The sequence below is a fragment of the Sabethes cyaneus genome, chromosome 2 (assembly GCF_943734655.1).
Source record: "Sabethes cyaneus chromosome 2, idSabCyanKW18_F2, whole genome shotgun sequence".
NCBI classification, from domain to species: domain Eukaryota; kingdom Metazoa; phylum Arthropoda; class Insecta; order Diptera; family Culicidae; genus Sabethes; species Sabethes cyaneus.
In genome coordinates, this window is record NC_071354.1 from 218,946,174 (window position 1) to 218,958,657 (window position 12,484).

General features: G+C 40.5%; 1 protein-coding gene across 1 annotated transcript; it reads right to left on the reverse strand.

Moving 5' to 3' along the window:
* Positions 1 to 261: 261 nt before the first annotated feature.
* On the reverse strand, positions 262 to 9,384 carry LOC128736661 (protein G12-like). The gene is made up of 3 exons (XM_053831150.1): positions 8,937 to 9,384; positions 597 to 769; positions 262 to 369 (listed from the first exon to the last, which is right to left on the reverse strand). The coding sequence occupies exons 1-3, from the start codon at positions 9,382 to 9,384 to the stop codon at positions 262 to 264; spliced, it is 729 nt and encodes a 242-aa protein (XP_053687125.1).
* Between the last annotated feature and the right edge of the window lie 3,100 nt (positions 9,385 to 12,484).

The following is a 12,484-nucleotide window of genomic DNA, read 5'->3' on the forward strand; positions in this document are numbered from 1 at the left end:
TAAATTGACCATTTATGTCGTTCAAATTATTGATGTATGGCACAATTTTTGCTCCGCATCTAAGTATATAAATAGTAGGGTGGCAATTAGAAATTCTACATAACTGTAGAGGGCTTCTTGCTCTGTAAAATTTTTGCAAATACTAATTTTAGCTAAGTTGAACCTGTACTTAGAGTAGAATTTCTTTCCTATCCAATGAAAGTCATACAAGAAACGACGTAACCAAAATCGCACTAACCACATTTTATTGACACTTCCCCACTAGAAACTACTGAAGCTAAAGTATCGCTGAATTTGTTGTATCCAACCGGGAATATCAAAGCCATGCCGCTGTAATCTCCATAGTAGAATCCTCAGCTGTTGCGAGCTCTGCAAAGAAACAGACACACACACATAAACGGGTGGGGATGGGGACGGGTGTTTTCACCCGACCCAATCAAAAAGAATGAATAAGAAAACTTTTCCAGAATCAATTTCACTTTGTTAATCCTCCCTGGTGCGATGCTGGCGTGTCGTGCTTCGATTCGATTGGAGTCAACACACATGGCCACCGACCGCACCAGGAACCAGGAACCGGGAGCCAGGAGCTTGCTTACCTGCAGCATATTGAGCACACTCTCGAACTCCCCGCTGCCGATCTGCTCGAAGAAGTACGAGAAATCGTTGCTGGTCTCCAGTTTGTCGAAGAATAGCAGGATTATCTCGTCCTGCGGCAGCAGTGCTAATATGTCATCGACTAATCCGTTCAGTCCCTGGGTGGTGAGATTTACTGTGCACAATCAATATATGTAGCGGCAGGCATGCATACACATGTGGTGACAACGGTGAACACATTTTCGGTTGGTTGTGCAAGAACGGAAATGAAAGAAAAGTAGACGGTTAAAATAGATTAACCTGTTGATGTTAAATTGAAAATTGTAAGCACTGAAGTTTGCTGGAAGGTTTTACAACACTAGGGCAATTTAAAATCATTTTGTATTGCATAATGAGTTTGTTGAAATGCACGGATACAGTCTTCGTAGATAGTTTAACAAATGTTTATTTATTTATTTGTTTATTGTATTCATCTAATATACTCCCTTAATGAATAAAATTATCACAATTTTCCTTTAGCAAAAATGTCAAATTTAGTTACTCTACGCGAGAAAGTGCTGGAACTTTCACCAAACTCGAAGAAGTCTTCAGCAGAGGCAAAAGCACGTATCATCGATGACATAGGCTCATTGTATCCAAACGCTGTGCGATGAAATCTTGGTTGAAGTAACGTAGCATTCCTAGGGGACCGCGATGGAATTCTGAGATCAAGTACCGAAAGCAATCGTGGACAATTGACCTCGTTGTTCAGAAGCTTGGCAACAAAAGTTGCCTGTTGAACTTTCCGGCGTCTGGACAAAGTGTCAAGGTTGATTAGTTTGCGAAGATCGCGATCAGGAGGAAGGTTCAGAGGGTCACGCCATGGCAAATTACGCAGAGCAACGCGAATAAACCGTTTTTGTACTCTCTCGTATTCGTATAGTTTTGAAGTCATAAACGAGTTTACAGTCACCATCGAGCAAAAATGCAACATCGTTGAAAACTATCGTGAACAGCAAAGGTCCCAAGTTACTGCCCTGAGGTACTCCACTCAAGTTACCAAACGGCGACGAAATACATGTTCCCAATTTCACGCGTAGTGTTCTATAGCTAAGGTAAAAGCTAAGCCAATGTTGATGATCGACACTCAAATTGAAAACTATCTTGGGGTACACCCAAGTAGCACACTTTTGTCATTTCTGGTTGCTGCAACCTATTAATGACTGAATTTAGTCATTAATCGGCTACCACAACTAGTTAATAACAACTGTGCTAGTAGGGCACGGAACTGAATCGGGAATGGAGTAGAACAAGCTACCAACCTTTACTGAGGTACGCCGTGAGATAAGATTGAATCCATTAAGTTAGCCATTCTGGAAGCACTATTTTCTTGAACTTCTTAACTGCTGGAATGTATCGAAGCTTGTCTGAAGCTTTGGCAACATCAACATACGTCGATCTGTTGACGTTTTTACATCTTAGCCACAAGAGTTGACACATCCCTAGCTTAGCAATTTTGCGTAGTCGAGTAGTTTTTCAGGAAGCCGTGCTAGTCTGCGGAAACTATGAATTTGAAATATTGGTACAATTAGCATGCTTTCAAAAATCTTAGGCAGACAGCTGATGAATGGAGATTCCACGATAATTTATTACATCGTCGATCGAGCCAGCTTTGCACATCGGTGTTTCTGGGGCAGAATATCATAATTCAATAGATTTCCATAGAAATATCATAGTTTTCACGATATAGATGCAACACCATTACCCGAGACATGCCCCTTGGAAAAGCAAAGCCATGGGTATAAACGTCCTTTTACACTCTTCTTTATCGACAGATTTCGCAGCCGGTTATTAGAGTACAGGACAATTACGGGGCTACAGCAACCATTCTACTGACGCTATATCAGAACCGTTGAGCTGAGATTCGAACATACGGACTGGCTTATTAATGCTGGTTAACATCGCATCTCATAGGTAACCGGGCGGACATACCAAGTAACAATTCTATGTTTTATTATACTTCTCTAGTGGTTTCCATAACCGATTTCATAAAACCACTACTAAAACTATGCGCTCCCCGAGAACTTCCTGATGACCGCAAAATATAAAAATACCTTCCGATTCAGCGGTCCACTCTACGGAAGGTCTTTATAACCTCTTTAAGAATCAGGTTATATGCTTAAGCAGTCTTATCACACTCTGCAGAAATCAGCAATAAAACCGATTATGCATTTTGTGGTTTGACAGCTAGCGCCATAATTTAATTAAGCCTTTACCTACAAAGCTATAAGGCATACAGCTTACTCTGGTAAAACGCTAAATTGGTTCGCCAGCTTTGTTAGATTGAAAATACATCCAAGAGCAGAAAAGTTGAAGTTTACTGTCAGATCATCCTGATCGCTTTTGTTTATAGCAACCATAATAAAATGTCCCATGGAATAATTGATAAATTTTAAGCAGTCTCCATTGGTTTGCAGCATATGCGCATTAAATTTTATCGTGCAAAATTTTAACGTTTGTTTTCGATTATTTCAATTTCAATTATTTTATTTGATATAAAGTACACTTAATTTCAACCAAAATAGCTTTTAACTGAAAATAATTTCCCAATTCCCGAATAAACACATCCACGTGAAAAATCATGTTAACATCTGTACTTCAACTTACATGAAATTTATGTACTAGTTATTGGGAAAGTTGATAAAATTCAGCGGGATCGCACATAAACTGGACCAGACCAGACCAGACAAGACGAAGGGCCAGAGAACACACCAGACCAAAGACCAGAGACGTGACCAGACCAGACTATGGTCTATGGACCATAGTAGAGACTAAACCCAGATCAGTATAGTATGTTTCGTTGATGTTTCTAGATAAAATCAAATCCTCATTTTCTCGATCTGCGTAACGTTTCTGGGTACTATGCTTCGCCTATCGTCAGACGCCTGGAAAATTTTATTTTTTATTTAATTAATTCATATAAATTTAAAAAACTGGCCTCTAGTCTCTGATCTGGTCTCGTGTGGTCTGGTCTGGTCTCTGCTCTGGTTTAGTCTCTGCTATGGTCTCTGGTCACGTCTCTGCTCTTTGGTTTGATCTGGTCTCGTGTGGTCTATTGTCTGGTCTAGCCTGGTCTTTGTTCTGGTGTGTTCTATAGCCCTTTGTCTTGTCTTGTCTGGTCTGATCCAGTTTACGTGCGATTCCGGTGAATTTTATCAACTTTCCCATTAACTAGTACATGAAGTTCATGTAAGTTGCTGTCTGGTCTGGCCTGGGCTTTGGTCTGGTCTAGTCTGATCTCTGATGTGGTATTTGGTCTGGTCTGGTTTGGTATGGTCTCTGATCTGGTCTGGTCTCTGATCTCTGGTCTCTGGTCTCCGGTCTGGTCTGGTCGAGTCTGGTTTCTGGTGTGTTCTATGGTCTTTTCTGGTCTCTAGTCTGGTCTGGTCTCTGGTCTGATCTTCGATCTGATCTTCGATCTGGTCTTTGGTCTGATCTTGTCTCTGGTCTAGTCTTTGGTTACGGCGACTGAAAATAAAAAGTACAGACCAGATCAGACCAGAGACCAGATCGGAGATCAGACCAGAGACCAGACTAGACCGCAGATCAGATCAGACCAGAGACCAAAAATCGGAGACCGAAGACCAGAAACCAGACCAGAGACTAGAGACCAGCGACGTTACAAGGCCAGATCAGAGATCAGTCCAAAACAGCGCAACAGCAAAAGAGAATACAAGGCAGTGTCTGATGACATTTTTTCTCCCATACCGAAAAATGTTCGACACGTAGAACAAAAGATGTTTTCGTTGTTCTTGCAATTCTTGCGTTGCCAGACCAAACCAGACTAGACCAGACCAGAGATCAGCGTCGACCAATCAGACCAGTAACCAGAGACCAGAAACCTGTGATCGGACACCAGAGACCAAACCTGAAATAAAAGACCAGAGATCAGACCAGACCAGACCAAAGACTAGACTAGAAAACAAAGCATAGACCAAACCAGACCAGAGACCAGATCAGGCCAAAGATTACATCACGTACGATTGTACGATTCTCGTTGCCGTCGTTACCAGATTAGAGCCGGGGTGGTTCGTGCCGTTCCAAGCTTCAAGCAACTCGATCTTGAGTTACTCGTCGCCCATTTCCCAGACCTCTCTGAAGACGCAGTTTTTTCAAGAAATCAAAAAGACCGCTTTAGATCTGGACGAGCCATCTCGCACGTTGAGTCCCTCTGTTCTGTGTGCCGATAGGGTTATTTTACTTACGACGTATCCGATTCACCGTAGCTAACCGACTTTTGCCAAATGTACGTTGATAGTCTCCCCAAGCAGTGTCTGTTGCCTTTGATTCATGCACCTCCGTTACTATTCGCTTTCAGCTTGCACTCCGTCAAATATCGCTTGCAACGGCGCGTATGTCTTTCAGTCTAGAGCAGATGGCCTCCGCCGTGACAAAGTTTCTGCCTTTAATACCAACGAGCGATGTTGTAAATCATGCAGGATATGTTGTCAGCAAAGCCCTCGCTGCGTCTCGAAGAGATTTGATCCTATGGATTCTAACAGCCTCTTCCAGCCGAGATTTGAACATACAACGTACTGACGTACGCCAACTGAGAGGCAAAATTTTAACATTTTTCTTTTTATATTTTAATTTGATTTTTTTTATAATTATGATTTGAATTTTTGATCAAATGAAGAACACTTAATTTCAACCAAAATAGCTTTTAACTGAAAATAATTTCCCCTTTCCTGAATAACCTCCTTACGGTTAGGCAATGTCAGATTTTTTTTGTAAAGCCCTCTCAGGGAACATTTACAAACCAAAAGTTAGACCAGACCCGACCACAGATTGACTTGGACCAGACCAAAGATTTGATCCGACAAGACCAGAAAAAAAAGCAAATGCCATACGTTGTAACAATTGACTCAGGGCGGCCGATAGGGGACTTACTTTAATGTAATATTTGGATTACCTGGAATATAACAGCTATATAGCCAGAATAGCGCAACTTATGTAACTAAATGTAACTAAATACGGTTACACAATTAGTTGCTTAACATCAAACATACCGACAGCTGTTGTATATCTATTTCTACCGCAGAAATCAAATAACCAAATGACAAATGACAGTAGGGTACGGGAGGGTATTCCCATCACGCTACTAATTTCGGCATACATTACCTTTTTTGGCTACACTTTCCCAAATAAAAACTATGCCGCTATGTAACAATACTGAAACGAATGTAGCACTCATAGGATTTATTTTGTTATAACTATTTTCATAAAAAATGAAAGTAATTTGCTTAATTTTATTCAATAAACATCAAAACCACTGTTTTTCCACTAGCACGTAACCAGGCTGAAAAAACCAGCAGCAATCGCTTACGCGTATCCGCTCTTGATGATGGTTTGGAAAACACACAATTATGATCACGTTTACTTATTCTAGAAACTTAACAGCTGTGAATATGCTATCACAGAACAATTCTAGGCTTCTTTTTATCACGGAAGAAAACAAAAATTTCCGTCTGATATGAAAATATAAATCAATTTTCATTCACTAGCCATTAGCAGCATTTTGTTTTTAATTCCAGCATATGGTGCGTTACTTACACTACTACCAATGTATGAGGCCTGAAACACCTGAAATGCTTCTATCGTGTAGACATAGCTGGTATTTGAGTGACAACTGGCGCTAATGTACATGAACGATTCAATGATACACTAGCGCCAGCAGCAAGCTGTTGTCATTGCAAAACTAATTATCGTCAATGAGCCCGGAATGTAGGCAATAGCAACAAGTTGTCCATCGGTCTCTCTTTTCTTGTCTCTTTTGATCTGTTTTTGAAAAGCATTCAATCGCTGTGCGGGCTATTTCGGCCTGTCGGATTTAAAAAAAACTCAGACACCACTATAGAAAATGGGCTCAATTTAGCCGCAGCGACTTCATCATTTCTCGCGACTGTAACTCAAATTTAGTAGCGTTTTATTAAGACCAAAATACACACGGATGTTCAGTAAATATTATTCTATCAACTGGTATAAAAATCTTGTCTCGAATAAATATAGTTTCAACGTAATTCCTGAATATTGTTCAGGCTACCGCTTAATGGGCTGGAAATATCCACCCGTACCCCATATTAAAAATCTGTCGTCTAGTTCAAATTTTGGCACAAAAACGAATAATGCCAAAAAAATAATTACTAGCAACTATACATATAAAAGTCAATGTATATTTGTAAAGGGTATGGGAGGGTATTTTCAGTCCATTAAGTGATGGCATCTATTTTTTCGGCCTATGGCCTAATTCTAGTGGAAGAACAGAAAAAATAGTAGATTACTTACAGTCTTGAGAAAATAGTAATAACATATTAAAATTATATGTCGGCAAACTATATTTATTGGCGAAAGAAAAGGCAAATAGGCTGAATTTAGAAACCTGCTAAAAATACCCTCCCGTACCCTATATGTTAATACGCATCGCCACAACTCCGGAACGCCTAGGCGGTTCTTCATCAACAACGGTTTTATTTCTCTTGCATTATGCGAATTTATGGACTGACAACAGATATAAAAGTGACTTGTAGACAAAACCTGAACTATTTTGAGTGTTTTGGCCACCTGTCCGTATTGTCCAATAAATGTTCATCTTTTGCATCGTAGGTTGCTGGACAAATTCTGTAGAATAACCTTTCCTTTTCTTTAATTCAGCTATTTGAGTATATTCTGATTTAAACAGGATAATTTGCTCCATCAAAATTGGGTTACTTCGGTGCAGTAAGGTAAGGCATTATGGTAGGAATTTCCCACCTTTCGCCGATTGCTCAATCTCAGAACTTCTCGATCCGTAACACAATGTATTAAAAATTCGGTACAGCTTCACAAGATTTAGCTTTGTTCATACGCGTTACACTGCCATAGATTTGTTATGCTCCATATAATGAGTTAAAAAAACAGAATTCAGTTGTAACAATGTGGTCTAGCTGAGAATAATACAGCCTACACGTCTGGACCTACTGCTAAATAACCGACGATTAAGTCCTAAGACGACAGCCAGCATTCAAAAAAATTGACAACCTTGCATGAAGATAAATAAAAAAACGCATTCAGCGCATACAGTTTTACTCCTGGTAGTATTCTTTAATCTGTCATCCCATGGGCATGGCTACTAAACTGCTGACAGTGTTTATCTTTCTCAGTTTTCTACCCTTCAAAACAATACATTCATGAGTTGTAGGGCAAAATGATTGCTCGACTAACCTGTCAGTCAATTTTCTTGCTCTTGACTGATATTTTAGACCCTAAAGTTTAGTTTTTGAAACCAGCTGCTTTTTAGAACCAACCAAAACTTCGAAGCAATGTTTACGTTTATTGAAACTTCGTTTGCCGCTGTCGGCATCTCCAATTGAATGAATGATTCACATTTGATTTCATTCACTATTGTCGAGCATGAATGAATGTAGAGAACAACACGAGCATGAACGTAAGTGATTCGCTTGAATCGTTGGTTTCAGGTTGGCAATACTGAGTTCATTTCATCTGTACTAGAAACTGCAAAGATTGAATTAGTGTATTCGTTAAAAAAGATGTTTTCTAAGTCATAAAAGGTATCATACTTAACGGAGATTTTTTTACCAAATGATGGTTAATTTTAATTGCAAGGACTCTTTATTTTTTAAGACTCTCATTGTAGCGGTCCCAGAATTTATACGTCGTCGACGGAAACATGTATTCAACAAAGGACAAAAATTCAGCATTACTGTTTCCTGTTATTGATAATATTTAGTTGCAGTATGGCTTCGTTCAATAACAAAAAATATGTGTCAAAGAGACACATGTAAAAAAAATATAATTATTAAGCAGATTAATTATAAACAGGATTGAAAGAAAAAATAATTTTTTCTTCGTTAATTGATTAGTCGAGCTTACTAAATTGACATGACAGGTTTACAAGAACTCCACTTTTATGGTTAATAGAAAATAATTTAGCACCATCTGAGGCATGTTACACCTATGAAAATGCAAATTTGACATGTGGCCACTCTAAACTAAAGCAGACCACTTAATTAAAATCTGCACTGCGGTTCATTCGTGTATCAATCATCTCGTCACCGAAGGTGTCTGCAATAGATCCTCCGTAGAACGAGCACCTAAAGCTGATTCAGAAAATTTCAAAAATATCACATCCACTTATTTACTATCGGAAGCAGAACAAACACCGTCGGACTAATTCAATTCCAACGGCTACTGGCCCGAGCTCCCTTCTGGCACGTTTCGGTTTTTCCCTGATAAGCATTCATCAAACCATCTAAACCATCTCCAGCTGGCTGTGTACGTATGTGTGTATGTCTGTATGAACTCACAATTCCGTATCGTCTCGTCCGGCTCGGCAAAGATGTCGTCCACGTTGAACCGCGCGGTAAGCTCCTGCCATACGTGCTCCACGCTGAAACCGATGCCGTCCAGATACCGGCGGAAGTTTCGCACCTCGTTTAGGTTCGCAATTTCCAACTTTATCTGCGAGTAGTCTTCACTGCACACATAATCGAAGGCATTCTCGACCTCGGCGTCGTAGTGATAGTAGTACTGCATCAGCGAGTGCACATCGGCAAACGGAATCAGGTCGATAAAGTCCATTATGTCCTGCTGCAGCTGGTGCGACGGATGCTCGTCAATGTGCCGGATCGGCAGCGGCGCCGGAGCCAGCTGGTAGGCAAATATTTGAATCCGCGATGATATCGCGAATAGCGTCGATATTGCGAGTAGTGTTGACAGCAGCGGTTTCGGTGTCGCAGTTGCGCTCCTCGTCATGATTAGTTCGAGTAATTAATTTACACTGGTCTTGCTGGCAGGTACGTAGCTGTGAACGATAATTGGAACGACGGTGGGCTGCGGCTGCGAATTGCTGACTAAAGTCGACTATTGCACTGAATCGATGGAAGTAACGGTATTTTGCCACTAAAACGAATCGATTTTTCCGGAGATAGTTCAGTCAATTTGACCGACAAAATCGTAGGCGTAAGGTTTTTCTCCAAAACATGCACTTTTATCATGCCGAATACACTTCATTTCACAAGAATCCAACAAGAAGTTCTATCCCACAGAAAATTCATTGGATCTTCCAGATAGCAGCGAAGTATGACGGCAGTTGACTAGCTGCCACAGTAGCAAAAAGCTTCCAGGGAATTCGACCGGCCCGGGGTGATGGCTAGCGAAAACTTTCCAATAACGAACTTTCCGCGAACGATTCCGTGAATGAACTGAACTGTTCCCTCTCTCTCTTCCATTATCAAAGGCCAGTTGGCCCCAGCTAGGACCCTCAGCTAATAAGCCGCACTCAATTGCGACTGTCGTTGATTGAATTTAAATTGCTCCCTGGCCACATCTTTGCGTTGGACGCACCATTGTCTGTGTAGCAGGCAATATCTGCCATTCAGCGCGGCGGGATTGCTAAATTTGTAAATAAATCGTAACTGAGACGTTAAGGCCGGCGTCGTGAATAGCACCGACTTTTACTCTAACGGATCCAGCCGGTCGGTCGGCTGGGAGCCACAGAAGTGCGTCAACTGTAGTGAGTGATGATTCGATTATCCAATTTATGAGAAGTAACAATTTGCGGGGTGGAGCACCCGACATGGCTCGGGCAATGCTGTGTCCTCGCAAGCCAAGTGTAAATAAATAGCGGAAATTTGGCTTTCTCAAACCAAACCGGACCGAGGAGAAATAGAACGACAACCGGACGGTGCAGTTCCGTAGGCCAATCAAATCTACAGAATTTATCACCACTGCTAATTGAAAGTGCCTCTTAATTGGATTAATTTCTGGGAGCAGTCGATTCAGCCGAGAGGGATTGAAACTGCAACTCCCGTTTGGAGTCCTGCTGGTAACTGTCGTCGTCGTCGTCTTTCATCGTCGTAGTACATCGGTTACTACTGCCAGTACTGACCGCCACCAGTAAGAGACGTACGCTATGACGAACTAATTGAGTAAAATCGTTGGACCGAATGGAAATTCGATCAAAACTTGTCGTCAGTTTGGGTGTTCGGTGCTCTGAGCGTTGAAAGTCGACGTCGGTTAATAGACCGATAATCGATTGTCCGGTGGGATGTGGATTCAAGTGCACACCGTGCGTCGTATCGATAGCTTGTTGAATATCTTTAGCCAAACGAGACTCTGTCATTTGATTCGAGTATAAAATTTAATCTGAATAAATTTGCTTTCTATCCTTCATTTATTTGGTTACATTTCTGTCTAAAAGCATTTGTATTAAAATAGCTAATCCGGAGAACGAAAATTTCATATCGGTCTTTCTGGAGATCTTTACCGCGGTGGTGTAGTTGAAAATACATTCAATCGTATATCGATAGTGTTGGTCCAATCCCACCTGCCCAGTGTAAATTTTACATGGTCTGCATATCATATTTTCTAGTTTATTCGACTGATAAACTTTGAAACTTTAAATGCTTCGGTAAACTTTCTATCTTTCAAAAATTATTTTATCAGTCCTGACCAGTTTCTCTGTTTCTTAAGGTGTGTAGTTTCATAAAGAGTTAACTCCCCAGGTTATAATCACTCTGGTTCTCTGGTGGCTGGCGATGATAAGGCTGTGCGAGATCTGCCGTGTCTGCCGAAACCAAGCGAAATTTACCATTAAACTGTAGTCCAATGCTGATCTACCATAACCTGTAAGGTAAATTTTGTATAATTTCAGTATGTCGATTGAAGGGGAGGGGACTTTTTCTATAACAGTTTACATTCAGGACATCAACTTGGTCTAGGCTCAATTGAAATAAATAATTCTTAACCAGTTGTCAAGTGTGAGCCGGGATAGAACAGTCATCTTCACGAATTCAGCAAACTATGTCTCAGCTATTCAAGGGAATATCACTAAGCATCCTTGGATCAGAGCAGCTCAAATAGAAATGGAACGAAAAGACACTGTGCTGTGTTGAATACCAGGTCATAACGAAATCACGTGAAATACCGAAGCTACGATGGCCAACAAAGGAAGAGAAAGCGAAATACTTGATTGTAAGATTGCAGCAGTGCACAAAATTTGACGGCGCAGGAAGGTTCTGAAACTAGTCTGGGAATCGAGGTGATATGAAGCTCGGGTTGTGAAAGTTAGATAGATTAAACCGTCTACCAGCGCATGGAAGGACAGAAAGAATGAAGATCGATTAATTTTCTGTTTAAAGAGCTGAATGATCAAAGGCTCTGTAATATAAATCAAACTAAAAAATCTTGACCTCTTGTATGAGGAGTTTGTCGCTATTTTGTTTCTAAAATCGGGTTAATTGAATTTGAAAATTTATAAACCTAACGTCGCGGGCGCACAAAGCAAACGTTCTTACCTGCGATTGGTTGATTAGTTAATTCTTAACAGTGCTTGATATTTATGATAGTTTCAATAGTGATTTGACAACAAATAAACTGTTCTTATACACTAATACAATCTGTATATTGGTTGAAGCTAAAACAACTAAAATTAATTAAAAAATGGTTAAGTTATAAGCGTGCAAAACGTAAACGCAAAACGCAAATATAGAAAACAAAGCCGCAGTTTTCACGTACAAAAGTTTAATAATCCGTTCATGAGTTATGATGAGTTTAGCTTTCCACAAATCATCTTTTTCGTTAACGGCTTACAAAAATTTAAAACCAATACTAATATAATCCGTCTTTATATTACGCAGTCTCTAAACCGGTCGCTCGCGAGGCCAGCACTTTTACCGCGTGTGTAAGCGAGTGTGTAAGATGAAGAAATAAAGTAAAATCTGTGGTATGGTGCTCGTGGGCTGTTGGTAGCTTATAAGTTGTTTACTTCATGAGGGGGTTGTGCAGCAAGACGCAACGAGGCTGTAAGCTCACGAGTGTGCAGGTAGCAAAATGTATACATTTCCAACATTAA

Excerpts from the sequence above, each read along its gene's own strand:
- LOC128736661 (XM_053831150.1), bottom strand. The coding sequence starts at position 9,384 with ATGACGAGGAGCGCAACTGCGACACCGAAACCGCTGCTGTCAACACTA. Across the intron at positions 770-8,936 it reads GGACGAGACGATACGGAATT|TAAATCTCACCACCCAGGGA; the intron begins GTGAGTTCATAC and ends GATTGTGCACAG. Across the intron at positions 370-596 it reads GTGTGCTCAATATGCTGCAG|AGCTCGCAACAGCTGAGGAT; the intron begins GTAAGCAAGCTC and ends GTTTCTTTGCAG.